We start from the raw sequence: 15325 nt of genomic DNA, 5'->3' as shown, positions 1-15325 counted from the left end.
TGGTTCGAACTGGATTCTCTGAGTGAGGAGAGGCAGGGTATCAGGGAGAAAAGTGGAATTCAGGCCATCATCTTATTGAATGGTGGAGCAGGCTCAATGTCTAAATGGTATCAGAGATAATGGGAACTGCAGATGCTGGAGAATCCAAGATAATAAAATGTGAGGCTGGATGCACACAGCAGGCCAAGCAGCCCGAAACGTCAGCTTTTGTGCTCCTGAGATGCTGCTTGGCCTGCTGTGTTCATCCAGCCTCACATTTTATTATCAATGTCTGAATGGCTTACTCCTGCTTCTAACTGACTCGGTCTTTTGTAATGTGTGCCAGCCTCAATGATGCAGCCATTGTCCAGCCTGTCAGAGAGCATTGTGCCATGTTCTCTCTGTGTTTTTCTCTCCCTCTCCCCCACCCTCCCTTTCTGTCTCCCCACCCCTTCCCCGGTCCGGTTCCCTGCTGTAGGCAATCCATGAGGGTATGAACTGTAAACAATACCAGGACGACCTGTGTAACCGAGCAGTGAGCGATTGTGCAGCTCGCCGAACCACCGAGATGCTGAAGGTAAATCCTGGGTTCGGGCAACGTGGGGAAGGCCTGGCTGAGGCGAGGGGGTTAGTTCGAGAGGAGGACTGTGCAGAAAGCCCTTTACCTCGTCCCTGTGTCTGGGAGTACAGGCAATGGGTTAAAAGTGAGCTCCCCTGCCCAGAGTGAAGAACATTCCAATCCTTGCAAAGGTTAGGGTTTGGTAGAGAGTTCCAGCCCATGCTGCCTCCCACCTCCCATTTGCTGCTTTCACTCCCTTCCTCTCTTCCCATCCCACCATTGACTCAAGCACAACAGCGATGTGCATTTATATAACTCCCACAGAGTAGAGAAATGTTCTAAAGTTCTTTACAGGAGCATTAACAAAGACTGAATTGGATGAGAAGATTTTGGTGTGGGATGCAAAAGGCTTGGTTATGAATTTACAGGATGTTTGGAAGGAGATAAGATGGGGTTAGACAATAGATGTGGGAACTCAGAGACTGGTACCTGAAGGCATGGCTGCCAGTGTAGGGATTGTGGTGGGGAAGGTACCGGAACTGGAGGACCGCAGTGACCTCAGGACTTAAGGGGTTTGCAGAGATACAAGGAGAGTGTGAGAGTAGGGGGTGATAATAAAACAAGGTGAGAATTCTAAAACTGAGGTGTGGCTAAACCAGGAGCTCATGAGAACAGTGGGCATTAAGTGAATTGAACTTTTTGCAAGTTAGGACACAGTTTTGTCTGAGCCTGTGTTGACAGATGGGCAAACAGTGTAAGAAAAGGTTCACTAGATTAAACATAGGAATTTGGCCCATTCAGGCCTCTCTGCCATGCAATGAGGTCATGGTCAATCTAACAATCTTCAGCTTCACAACCCTGTCTTTTCTCCATCACCCCTAACCCTCTGACTGATGAAGGAGGTTGTCCCACGCTGATAGGTGTAGAATGTGCTGCTGGAGTGTGAGAGATTTGATCTGTGAGATCCACAAGGGTGCTCGGGCAGTACACAGAGTAGAACACTGAGAGGCTGTAGGATTGTGTTCGATAGCGAATGAGATCACTGAGTGTTGAAAGTAGCCTCTGTATTGAGCATCTGCAGTAGCGCGGTTCGAAGTGTTCAGAGGAAGGGTCACCGGACCTGAAATATTAACTCTGACTTTCTCTTCACAGACACTGCCAGCCCTGCTGAGCTTTTCCAGCAGCTTCCCAGTAGCGAGTGTTATACAGGCGTACATTAAAATTTTAGGATTGTGGTGTCACTGTTACTCCTTTTGTGTTTAAAGTTAGTAATGTTGGTGAAAATACTAGACCCATATGATCTAAATAAGTAGGAATGAAGTAAAAGTTTAGAGAATATTAAACTGATCTCCCTTAGCTGAGTCATGAGATTTCACTTACCGTTGCCAGTTTTTGACAAAAACAAAGTTGCCGGAAAAGCTCAACAGGTCTGGCAGCATCTGTGAGGGAGAAAACGGAGTTAACGTTTCGGGTCTGGTGACCCTTCCTCAGAACTGATGGTGGCTGGGAAAATGTCGATGTAAATGCAGAAAATAGGGAGGTGGGTGGGGTAGGGATTAAATGATAGGATAGAGCCCAAAGAGAGGGCGAAGTGCAGTTGGACAGACAAAGGAGTTGCTAACGATCAGGCTGGGAGGGTGAATAGTTGTTAATGGGGACTGTGAGTGACTAACAACAGGGGGTGTGTAATGGCAGGCTGTGTGGTAACAAGGCCCGGTGTGTGGGGTGGGGGCTGGGACATGGGAGAATTTAGGCCCTAAAATTATTGAGTCTGGAGGGCTTAGGGTCCCCAAGTGGGAAATGAGGTGTTGTTCCTCCAGCTTGTGTTGAGCTTCGCTGGAACACTGCAGCAGGCCAGAGACAGAGACGTTGGCCAGGGAGAAGGGTAGTGCATTGAATTGGCAGAGAACAGGTAGTTCAGGGACTGCTTTGTGAGCAGAATGTAGATGATTTGGAGTTGGGGACTAAGTGTGGTGTGTCAAAATTTGCAGATGACACTAAGGTGAGTAGTAAAGCAAAGTGTGCAAAAGACACTGAAAGTCTGCAGAGGGCTACAGATAGTCTAAGTGAGTGGGCAAAGGTCTGACAGATGGAGTACAATGTTGATAAGTGTGAGGTCTTCCATTTTAGTAGGAATAACAGCAAAATGGACTATGTTTTAAATGGTAAAATATTGCTGTGCAGAGAGACTAGGGTGTCCTTGTGCATGAATCGCTAAAAGTAAGATTGCAGGTGCAGCAGGAAATTAAAAAGGCAAATGGAATTTTGTCTGCCATTGCTAGAGGGATGGAGTTTAAAAACAGGAGGCTACGCTGCAGCTTTATAGGGTCCTGGTGAGGCTACACCTGGAGTATTGTGTGCAGTTTTGGTCTCCTTACTTGAGAAGGGATACACTCAGCACTGGAGCGGGTGCAGAGGAGATTCACTCGGTTGATTCCAGAGTTGAGAGGGTTGGATTATGAGGAGAGACTGAGTAGACTGGGATCATACTCATTGGAATTCAGAAGAATGAGGGGAGATCTTATAGAAACATTTAAGATTATGAAGGGAATAGATAAGGTGGAGGCAGGGAGATTGATTCTGCTAGCGTGTGAAACTAGGACTAGAGGACATCACCTCAAAATAAAGGGAAGCAGATGTAGGACTGAGGTCAGGGGAACTTCTTCACTCAAAGGGTTGTGAATCTGTGGAATTGCCTGCCCAGTGAAGTGGTTGAAGCTACCTCACTGTTTTTAAGGTAAGGCTAGATAAACTTTTGAACAGTAAAAGAATTAAAGGTTATGGTGAGTGGGCGAGTTAAGTGGAGCTGAGTCTCAAAGATCAGCCATGATCTTATTAAATGGCAGGGCAGGCTCGAGGGGCCAGATGGCCGCCTCCTGCTCCTAGTTCTTATGTTCTGCAAAGCGGTCGCCCAGTCTGTGCCAGTTTTTGATAGTTCTTGCACACTTACTCGTGCAGTTTCACAGAAGAATGTTTTTATAGTAAGTTTTTTTCAAGTGGGTAGTGGCCCTATTTAATACGTATTTAAAAAGGATAAATCCACATATTAGAACAAGATGCTGATCCTCAGTAAAAGTGAGAAGTAGGTAGTACAGTGTTATAGAAGTAGGTAGTATATATGGAAATTACAAAGAGACAAAAAACTGTGGGGATGTGCTGATGAAGGAAACAGTTTAATGTTCTGCAGCCTATTCAGGTCCCGAGAGATGGTTAAGGATTAATGAATATTTATAATCTTTCCATAGTTTTGAGTGAGGTATGGAGACACAATGACACATTGTTTCTGAGTAGGTTACAGTATTAACGCTTATTCAGGGGTAGCCTTTGATACAGAAACAGGTCTAAACACTGCATGGAGCATGGGGCTGATAAGGATTGGAAAAGGAATATTTAATAGGTTGGCAGCCTAAGATGTTTAATTGAGGTTATCTTGTAAGAGTAAAATGTTCCGTAAAAACGCGGTTTTATGAGTGAGTAAATGGAAACACAGTGTAGAAAACATAGAACGTTTGTGAGTGAGTTAGTAAGGAGAATCACAGTACAGCATCTCACAACCCCAGCTGCAGAATCTAGAACCCAGGGTCGGTCATTTAAAGGCCAAGATAAGGAGGAATTCCTGCATTCAGAGAGTTGTGAATCTTTGGAAATCTCGATCTAGGAAAGTTGTGGAGGTTCCCTGGGGAAAATTGATGTTCAGGTCCATTGTACCCTGAAAGTGGCAACGCAAGTGGACAGAGTTACGGCATGCTTTCATTCATCAGATGGGGTATTGAGTACAAGAGTTGGCAGGTCATGTTACAGTTGTATAGGACTTTGGTTCAGCCACATTTGGAGTACTGTGTACAGTTCTGGTCGCCACATTACCAAAAGGATGTGGATGCTTTGGAGAGGGGGCAGAGGAGGTTCACCAGGATGTTGCCCAGTATGGAGGGTGGTATCTATGAAGAGAGGTTGAGTAGATTAGGATTATTTTCATTAGAAAGACGGAGATTGAGGGGGGACCTGATTACAGGGTGGATAGCAAGAAGCTTTTTCCCTGAGTGGGGGACTCAATTACTAGGGGTCACAATTTCAAGGTGAGAAGGGAAAGGTTTAAGGGAGATATGTGTGGAAAGTTCTTTACACAGAGGGTGGTGAGTGCCTGGAACGTGTTGCCAGTGGAGGCGGTAGAGGTGGGCACGATAGCGTCATTTAAGATGTATCTAGACAGATCCATGAATGTGCAGGGAGCTGAGGGATACAGATCCTTGGAAAATAGGCGACAGGTTTAGATAGAGGATCTGGATCGGCGCAGGCTTGGAGAGCCGAAGGGCCTGTTCCTGTGCTGTAATTTTCTTTGTTCTTTGTTCAGTTGTTGACTTTATTCCAGTCTGAAATTGGCGTTTCATTCACATAGGGGAGCAGGGAATGGGGGAAGTGGGAGTGAGGCAAGGGATCACTGATGATCATGTTGAATAATGAAACTACCCTGCTGAGTTGAATGGCCTACTCCGGTTCCTGATCCATTCTGATCCAAGGCACGGGCAGAACTGGGTGGTATCCCAGAAGTATAAACTCAGTGTGAGATGCTAAATCTTTCTGACATTGGGAAGAGACATGTTGCTGAAGCTTTTCACCTTGCACTCATCAGGATCAACTACAGGAATGCCAAATTTCAAACAACGATTTCCACTGTCAGGGTGCAGGTCAGTTAGTGAGTGGCCATTTGGCAAGGAGGCAGCAACAGGGAGCTAAACTCCCAGAACATTTGTCGAGCAATGGTGCAAGGTTCAAATGTAGAGATGGGCTCATTGTATATGACTGTAAGCTGCCTCAGGCTGTGTAAGTGAATGTATTCCAAAACTGAGCTGATTAGCTTAGAGGAGCACAACAAACACCTTTTATTTGTTTTAGCAAATATACCTTTGCGTTAATAACAATTGAAATGTCCACTTTGCAGACAATGGTTCAGAAGGGAGAGGCAATGCATTGTCCAAAGTGTAAGATCATTGTGCAGCTGAAGGATGGATGTGACTGGTTACGATGCCCGATCTGTCACACAGAGATCTGCTGGGTTACCAAGGGATACCGCTGGGGGCCTGGGGTAAGCTGATAACAAGCAGTCAATCGCTTAGTTTTGTGTTTTTGCCCATGACAAACCCAATCCAATTGGAAAGGCTTACAAAGCGAAGAGAGAAATCAGAAACATGAAAACCTGGTGCATTTCCCAATTGTCGGAGGGAGGGAGGGGAGAGTAAGCCTTCTGCTGTTTTTGAGGGAGAGAATGAGTGGGAAGCGCAGGCCAGTGTTGAAAACACAGTCCTGCTTTTCACTGCCTCCAGACTGGACAATGCGGAGCAGAATGGAAATGAGGATTGAGTGATTCCAGCTCATTAACGTGCCTCTCGTCCCTGTGAGCCACATCACAAATCCCAGCCTGAATGAATGATCCAGCTGCGATGGGTTGGAGTCCCGTTGATTGGCTCCCCGTGCCCGGAGCTTGATTGGCACAGACTCGATGGGCTGACGGGCATTTTTTAACCACTGCTCTGTGATGGGAGTCCAATTGATCCAGGTCCCACTGTTTCGAGTCTGAGGGGAAGGAGACAAAGAAATGTTTGGGGAATGTTTCCATTCATGGATTGTGGGAATTGGGAATGTCAACCTAGAAAAGGGGTGGAAACTGATTAAATCAATGATTTTAAAAGGAGGCTCCGGGAAGATGGTGGTGAAGTGGCAGTGGGCTGGTGAGCCATAGGCGCGTACCAGTGCTCTGGGGCACAGGTTTGAATCGACCACAGCAGATTATGGCATTCAAATGAATAAATCTGGAATATTCAACTACTCTCGGTGATGGTGATGTGTACATCAATTATTGTAAAATCCCAACTGGTTTGTTTGTGTATCAGAGATAATGGGAACTGCAGATGCTGGAGAATTCCAAGATAATAAAATGTGAGGCTGGATGGGCCCGAAACGTCAGCTTTTGTGCTCCTGAGATGCTGCTTGGCCTGCTGTGTTCATCCAGCCTCACATTTTGCTATCTTGGTTTGTTTGTGTGCCTGAAAGAAGGAAATCTGCCATCCTTCCCTCCATGTGACTCCAGACCCACAGCAATGTGGTTGACTCCTAACCACCCTCTGAAATAACCAAAACAGGCCCTGAGTTTAATAGCAATGACAAATGCTGGCCTGAGATAATGGGAACTGCAGATGCTGGAGAATCCGAGATAACAAAGTGGATGAACACAGCAGGCCAAGCAGCATCTCAGGAGCACAAAAGCTGACGTTTCGGGCCTAGGCCCTTCATCAGAAATATCCACCTCCTATTCTTCCTTACAAAATACATAACCTTACATTTTCCCACATTATGTTCCACTGCGAAGCATTTTTCTCCCCATTCCTTTAACCTGCCTATATCCCTCTGCAGGTTCTTCGTGCCATCCTCACCACTCTCCTTGCCATCTATTTTTTTCCTTTGACCTCTACAAACCTGGTGATGGTACATGCACTTCCCTCTATGTAGTGAGTAATTGTGGGCCCAGCACCGATCCCGGAGGCACTCCACTCGTTACAGGTTGTCATGCTGAAAATGATTCCCTTATACGAACTTCCTGCCTCCAATGTAGAAGGAGGCCGTCCAGCCCATCGAGTCCACACCAGCCCTCCAACCCCCTACCCTATCCCTGTAACCACACCAATTTTCCAATCATCTGGCACTTTTCCAGTATCTAAGGATTGCTGGAGGATGACAATCCGGTGTGTCCATCATCCCTAACTAATCTCTCTGTCTTCTCTCTACCTTCTTCCCCGCTACCCCTCCCATGCTGCAGGGACCTGGAGATACGAGTGGAGGATGTCGCTGTCTTGTGAATGGCCAGCGCTGCCACCCACTGTGTCAGAATTGTCATTGACGCCTCACTGTCCCCCTCAGGGAGCTGGGGAAGGGGTGGGGAGGGGGTTAGGGTGAAAGGACCCACTGACCCCACACAGTCTGTCACAGCTAACCAGCGATGGAAAGGAAGCAGCGAGGACAGTGAAATGCACGGATAGTTCCACCTCTCGCTGCTGTGAGCTTTGCCGACCCTTTTGCAAGCAGCTAGGACACCGTTAGGGTGCTGGGCAGAAGGTGGAACTATGACAATTTCACAAGGCTAGTTGTGTTGGTGGTACATGGAGGGGTTGCAGGCCAGTGTTCTGCGGACACGGGTTCAAATCCCACCGCAGTGGCTGATGGAATCTAAATGCAGCTCCTCTGGGTTCTAAAGCTAGTGTCTGTGATAGTGGTCGGTAAACTTTCACTGCCCACCAATGTCGTTCAGGGAAGGGGATCCTTCCCCGGTCTGGCCTACGTGTGACTCCAAACCCACACAATGTGATTGTCTTTTAGCTGCTCGCTGGGCAATTAGAGACAACTGAGAAATGCTGGCCTTGTCAACAATACCCACATCCCACCAGAGACTCATGAACCTTCACTTTCCAGTGTTGATTTGTTGCTCTATATAGCAGCTGAGGGTGAATGGTTTTATTTGAGGACTGGGAGTGATTCACTTCCCTTGTAACTGAATACTGGGAGATGAATTTTTTAAAAAATACATCGTTTACAGCATATGGGTATCACAGGTTGGGCCCAGCATTTCTTGACCGTCCCTAGTTGCCACTTGAGAAGGTGGTGGTGAGCTGCCTTCTTGAGATGCTGCAGTCCATGTGCTGTGGGGTTGACCCACATTGCCCTGAGGGAGGGAATTCCAGGATTCTGACCCAGTCACACTGAAGAAACAGCGATATATTTTCAAGTCAGGATGGTGAGTGGCTTGGAGCGGAACTTGCAGGGGGTGGTGGTCCCATGGATCTGCTGCCCTCGTCCTTCTAGATGGAAATTTGGGTTTGGAAGGTGTGGTCTGAGGACCTTTGGTGAATTTCTAAAGTACCTAGAACATAGAATGTAGAAAAGTACAGCACAGTATAGGCCCTTTGGCCCACAATGTTGTGCCGTGGAATAATCCTAATAATGTTGTCTTTTGTTTCAAATGGAATGGAATATAAAAGTGAGGAAACAAAGAAACCAACAGCACAGGAACAGGCCCTTCGGCCCTCCAAGCCTGCGCCGATCAAGATCCTCTGTCTAACCTGTCATCTATTTTCTAACGGTCTGTGCCCATTTGCTCCCTGCCCATCCATGTACCTGTCCGAATATATCTTAAAAGACGCTAACGTGTCTGCATCTACCACCTTCACTGGCAACGCATTCCAGGTGCCCACCACCCTCTGTGTAAAGAACTTTCCACGCATATCTACCTCTTGTACGTGGTACATAGTGCTGCTACTGAGGTTTGGTAGTGTTTATGAATAATGCGTGGAGAAAATTTTCATCTACCTGAATTGTTCCCTGAGACATTTTCTGTCAATGCAGGTGACTCAAACAGCTACAGTCAGTTGGCCAGTTTCTCCTAGATGAAGCTAACTGGCTGTGGAATCATTCCCAGGTGTCTATCACTTTGTAAAACACACCTTAGTCTGCTGATTGTGTGAGGTTCCTTAGCCGGACTGCATGTGCCCCACCCTTCACAGACTTGATCCATCAGTCCCACAGACCTTCTGAATCCTGCAGAATTACCTCAAGACAAGAGCTTCCAGGCCATTCTCAGCTCCTGTAACTCTGTTCCAAAGTGTTTTGCGTTTAGTTAGACTTGTAGTGGGGTAGTCAACTATCTAAGCCATGGCTTCAGGAGGACTAGGTTTGGATTGTCAGTGGCACAGCCAGTATTCTAAGTAGTCACCTCGTTAGTACAAACCTTGAATCTTGCTGAGAGACAAGTTGCCGAAAACGTTTGTCTTGCATTTATCAGGACAGACACTAATGTCAAACTTCAAACAATCACATGGTTTATAGACGAAGAGAAATGGGCGCTGGTTGCTTGTTACATTGACTGTGATTGGCTGGTATGTCATTAAGGAGAAAGCAATGAAGAACTATAGACTGTAAGAAAAACACACACAAGACTTCAAACGTTTTTCATTTTTGCAGCAAGTGGGTCCCTGCATGTGAATGTCTGCTGCTTCGAACAAATGCTAATGACTATGTTACAAACTCAAAGGGTTATCTTAAATTGCTTGAGGGTGTAGCTGCTGGCACCCTCAGGGATTGTTCAGGAGATTGTGTGCAATCATGGAATCTAACAGTGTATACATTTTGTCGTTTGGCTTCGTGAGTGTGGGTTTTTGGGGTAGTTTCCACTCTGTCTACAATGCACAGCCATTTATTTAGAGGTGCTGTTTAGCCTCTGAATGGGAGTTTGTATTTTTCTGACTTGTTACTGTTGTAAACATGTGTTACCATTCTCAGTATTTTACTGCAGATACTTTCCAAGGAAATGCAGTGCCAGAATATGCCCCTGTTAACCGAGGTCTGCATTTATGTGAGCCAATGTCGTGGAAACAGAAACTTTTAGAAACAAGCAGCAAGTCGACGGTCATCGTCTGTGAAGGAAGAGAGAGCTCGATGTTTCGGACCCTGTTTGTGTCTGCATTGATACTGCCTGACCCCCACAGGGTCTCCACCATCTAGTTTCAGTTTGCAGCAGCTACTGCATTTGGCTTTTCCCTATGGTCTGTAGGGGCTGGACATGAACAGTTCTCAGTGGTGGCACTGAATCGAACCAAAAGTACGCTGATTGAGAAATGTACACAAGGCCAGGAAATCAGGGCGCTGGGCTTTATTACAAAAATAGAAATTACTGAGGAAACCCAGTGGGGCTAGCAGCATCTGTGCGGAGAAGGCAAAGCGAATTCTTTGAGTCTGATGACTCCTAATCATCTCTGGAATTCATTCTGGGGTCTGCAAGTTTTTTCCCAGCCCTTATTGCCCTGAGCAGGAGCTGGTGCACACCTGCCTGAGCACTGCAGACCTTGTTTCCCAAAGTTTCGTGGGGCGGGCGAGGGGTTGTTGTCGTCATAGCTTTACCATCCAAACCAGGCCGTTTTGGGGGTGATGGTAAGAAGCATTTTCTCCCACAACAGGATGTGGATACTGGGTACCAATTGGGGTCTGATGGTTTCTAAGCAGCATGTTCAGAGTTGTCATTTTTGCACCACTTGAGCTTCCTGCCTGAGATGTAGGGGCACTAGCACTGCGACAGACAAGCCCATCAGGTTGAGATTACTGTGTGACAGTGGGGTAATAGATGTTTGGAGCAAAAGGTGTTTTGAGTGGAGTTGTAAGGCAGGTAAGCTATGATTTGATTGAGTAGGCTCTGTGTTCTGTACAACGTACCCCACCCCAACTGATGGGTTCCCAACTCTCAAATTCAGTTATTGTTTTAATCACCTCCAGTGGGAGTGGATCAAAACCTGGAATTCCCTCCCTAAGGTCATTGTGGGCCAACCTACAGGGATTCAAGGAGGCAGCTCACCACTACATTCTCAAGGGGCAACTAGGGATGGGCAATAAATGCTAGGCCCAGTCAGTGACCTCAATATTCCCTGAAATCAAACAAAAGTAGATGTAGTCAGTGGCATACAGGACTTGTGTATTGTGAATGGAAGAGCCACGATATCAAAAACATCTTGTATGCATCTGAACAAACCCAATTCAATATTCTTGCCGTTCTGTCCTGATGAGTGCAAAATTAAAAGTTTCAACAGCATACCTTCCTCTTCAGCAGTACCAAATTCCCTTGTTTGAATCCTTGTTGGAACTAACTAGAAGGTGAGAGCTAATACGAGTGGAATGAGCTCTGGGTCTCTCATTCTCACTAGCCTTCTATCATTTCCTGAAGATGACTTCTCCAGGTTGGTTTTCAAAATTGCTGCTAATTGCCGGGATATGCAAATCCGCTAATTAACTGAGAATGCAGTGTTTCACTGGTAGCAGGGTCTTGTGGTGCAGTGGTAGGGTCCCTGACGCTAATTTAGGAGGCTGGGCTCAAGCCCCACCTGCTTCAGAGGTGTATCTTAACATGTTTGAACAGGCTGAATAAAGATACCAGTAGCTTGCTATTAAATAATTAAGCAGATATATAGACACGGTTTCTCTCACATACACACTGTGCAAATTATACACTTATTAGGGGAGATAAACTCTTGAGTCAGCAGGGACGGAGCGCATGATTTTTCTTCACGTGTGTCTCAAAGCCTTTCCCGTCCGTCTATACTATCCCAGATGGGCAAAAAATGACCACAAATTGTTTGAGAGTAATGTCAACACATCAGTCTCCCCAGTATAACCAGTGAACACACAGATGTTGGGTCTTACAGCTCCGAGATTCTAAGCTGTTCAGCCTAAAAGACAGCAGATGCTTAGAGCACAATTCAGTATTAATCCTTTCAGACTCATAGACAACAAAAGGAAGGTGTCACCCAGTCACTGTCTGATCAAATGTGTGTGTGTGCGTGTATACTCTGATGGAGAAGCTGATCAAACTATCTCACTGTGAACTCACAATTGATGTCTTTTTGTTAAACAAAGGCTCAATGTACAGAAATGAAAATAAAGTTTATTTTATAAGTTACTGTAGATAATGTTGTGCTAATTTTTTGTGTTCTGTGCGGTGTATTCTGGATGGGAATGTGTGTACTGATCGTCCACGTTCCTCTGCCATTTGAGGTACTAAACCATTCTCTCCGTGCTCATTAATCCCTTTCACTGCAAGGGTCATGTCCAGCTCCCTCTTGAATCTATCGAATGAACTGGCCCCAACAGCTTCCTGTGGGAGAGAATTCCACAGGCTCACAATTCTCCGTGTGAAGAAATTCTTCCTCATCCCAATCCTGAATAGTTTACCCCTTATTCTTAGGCTGTGACCCCCAGTTGAGTAACATTCTTCTCACATCTGGCTGGTCCAATCCCATCACGACTTTATATGTTTCTATGAGATTCCACCTCCTACCCCACCCCCCACCATTCTCCTAAAATCCAGCAAAAACAAGCCCAGTCGATCCAGTCTTTCCTCCTGTCAGCCCTGCCATCCCAGGAATTAGTCTGGTGAACCTTTCACTGGATTCCGTCAATAGCAGGAACATCCTTCGTGGACTAGGAGACCAGCGACTCTTCATTGAACCTTAGAGAGACATGGTTATGAAATCAAACCCGGGAACATTCACGGGTACGTGACCTTTCAGAAGGGCAAGCAGGAAGGAAATGGTGGTGAGGTAGCTTTCTTAAGGCAAGATTGAATAAGTATGATGATGAAATCATCTTGAATCAGAAGATGCAGAATCCACAGGTGTAGTTTAACAAAAGATACTAATAGGAGTAGTCTATAGGTCCTCGAACAGTAGCCATGCGGTGGGATACAGCATAGGGAGATAATGAGGGTGTGTAACACAGACATATACATTAGTTATGGGTGACTTCAGCCTTGATTGGGATAGTCAGATTAGTAAAGGAAGCCGATAACACAGGATTCAATGAGTGTGTTTGGGAACAGGTTCCTTTAAGAATATATTGTGGATCCAACCAGGGATCAGGCTACTTTGGATCTGGTGAGATGTAATGTTGTAAGTGGACTGTAGTAACAGAGAAGGAAAAGTTCTAAGACTAAGTTATTTTGTTTTAAGCTAATGAAATGGCACCAATGCATGGTGATGGTATAAACTTTTCACTATTTCATATTGAATACGTGACAATGAATTACTCCCAGTGCATTCAGTGTCTCTGTCACTACTTCATTTAAAATCCTGGGCTGTAATCCATCAAGGCCAGGGGAGTCTCAGGAAGGGTCAGTGAACCCAACACGTTAACTCTGTTTCCTCTCCACAAACGCTGCTGAGATTTTCAAGTGATTTCTGCTTTTGTTTCAGACTTCCCGCATCTGCAGTTCTTCTGTTTTTATTTTTCGTAGCCCCGATGTTTCTCTAGCATGTTTTCTCAGTGATAGTTATTGCATTTATTTCCTATTACCGCTCTCCCAGACACTCTCACACTAATGGCCCTTTTTTGCAGTGTTTGAATGCTATTACTAGAACATAGAACAGTACAGCACAGAACAGGCCCTTCAGCCCACAATGTTGTGCCGACCATTGATCCTCATGTATGCACCCTCAAATTTCTGTGACCATATGCATGTCCAGCAGTCTCTTAAATGTCCCCAATGACCTTGCTTCCACAACTGCTGCTGGCAACACATTCCATGCTCTAACAACTCTCTGTGTAAAGAAACCGCCTCTGACATCCCCTCTATACTTTCCTCCAACCAGCTTAAAACTATGACCCCTCATGTTAGCCTTTTCTGCCCTGGGAAATAGTCTCTGGCTATCAACTCTATCTATGCCTCTCATTATCTTGTATACCTCAATTAGGTCCCCTCTCCTCCTCCTTTTCTCCAATGAAAAGAGACCGAGCTCAGTCAACCTCTCTTCATAAGATAAGCCCTCCAGTCCAGGCAGCATCCTGGTAAACCTCCTCTGAACCCTCTCCAAAGCATCCACATCTTTCCTATAATAGGGCGACCAGAACTGGACGCAGTATTCCAAGTGCGGTCTAACCAAAGTTTTATAGAGCTGCAACAAGATCTCATGACTCTTAAACTCAATCCCCCTGTTAATGAAAGCCTAAACACCATATGCTTTCTTAACAACCCTGTCCACTTGGGTGGCCATTTTAAGGGGTCTATGTATCTGCACACCAAGATCCCTCTGTTCCTCCACGCTGCCAAGAATCCTATCCTTAATCCTGTACTCAGCTTTCAAATTCGACCTTCCAAAATGCATCACCTCGCATTTATCCAGGTTGAACTCCATCTGCCACCTCTCAGCCCATCTCTGCATCCTGTCAATGTCCCGCTGCAGACTACAACAGCCCTCTATACTGTCAACGACACCTCCAACCTTTGTGTCGTCTGCAAACTTGCTGACCCATCCTTCAATCCCCTCATCCAAGTCATTAATAAAAATTACAAACAGTAGAGGCCCAAGGACAGAGCCCTGTGGAACCCCACTCACCACTGACTTGCAGGCAGAATATTTTCCTTCTACTACCACTCACTGTCTTCTGTTGGCCAGCCAATTCTGTATCCAGGCAGCTAAGTTCCCCTGTATCCCATTCCTCCTGACCTTCTGAATGAGCCTACCATGGGGAACTTTATCAACTGTCCTCAACTTTGTATCAATCTTCATTGTACAGCATTTCCTGGTTCCCTTTTATTATTTCCCCAATGTCATTTTCTAAAGAACCCATATTCACTTTGGCCTTTCTTCTTTTTTGTACATTTAAATCCCTCTATGGATCTGTCAGTCCGCAGTCATCGCAAGGTATGGCCACTGCAGTGATGTCAGACTTAAGCACAGCAAGGTCCCACAAACAAATGACGAAGACTGGCCCTGCTCCTCTTCCAATACTGTGGGGAATATTTCATATCTAGAAATCTCAGCGGTGCCATATTTCTAAAATGTTAAAAGAAGCCCCACCTGTACCCCCAGGGTGACATAAAACCCTACAGCCACGACTGGATAGCCTGCAGGAGTCCTGATGCAGTGTCACTGGAATTGAAACATTAACTGTTTCTCTCTCCACAGATGTTACCAGACCTGCTGAGTTTTGCAAGCTATTGATTTCAAACCTCCAGCATTCATAGTTCTGTGTTTTTATATCAGAGCTCTCCTTGATATCTATGATCAATATTTATCCGTCCAACCACTTCAATGATAAAGATGATGTGTCTATCTATCACACTATATGTGGGAGCTTGCTGTGTACAAATTGGATGCCCTTTCTCCTACATAAGAACAATAACTGTACTTCAGAACAGAACACTTTCACCGGCTGTAAAACATTTCGATACATCCTGAGAGTAGAGGGCAGGAGCTGTAC

General features: G+C 45.7%; 1 protein-coding gene across 1 annotated transcript in view; it reads left to right on the top strand.

Moving 5' to 3' along the window:
* Positions 1–11995, top strand: part of shrprbck1r (sharpin and rbck1 related) — a 50160-nt gene extending 38165 nt beyond the window's left edge. Inside the window, exons 12-14 of the mRNA XM_059640771.1 lie at positions 458–556; positions 5478–5621; positions 7350–11995. Coding sequence (XP_059496754.1) covers positions 458–556; positions 5478–5621; positions 7350–7430 — 324 coding nt within the window. The 3' untranslated portion in view covers positions 7431–11995. The remainder of the gene's footprint in view (positions 1–457; positions 557–5477; positions 5622–7349) is intronic.
* Positions 11996–15325: the final 3330 nt, after the last annotated feature.

This window comes from Stegostoma tigrinum, chromosome 2, assembly GCF_030684315.1.
Source record: "Stegostoma tigrinum isolate sSteTig4 chromosome 2, sSteTig4.hap1, whole genome shotgun sequence".
Taxonomy (NCBI): domain Eukaryota; kingdom Metazoa; phylum Chordata; class Chondrichthyes; order Orectolobiformes; family Stegostomatidae; genus Stegostoma; species Stegostoma tigrinum.
The sequence above is the reverse complement of the archived record's forward strand: the minus strand, read 5'-3'. Positions and strand labels throughout refer to the sequence as shown.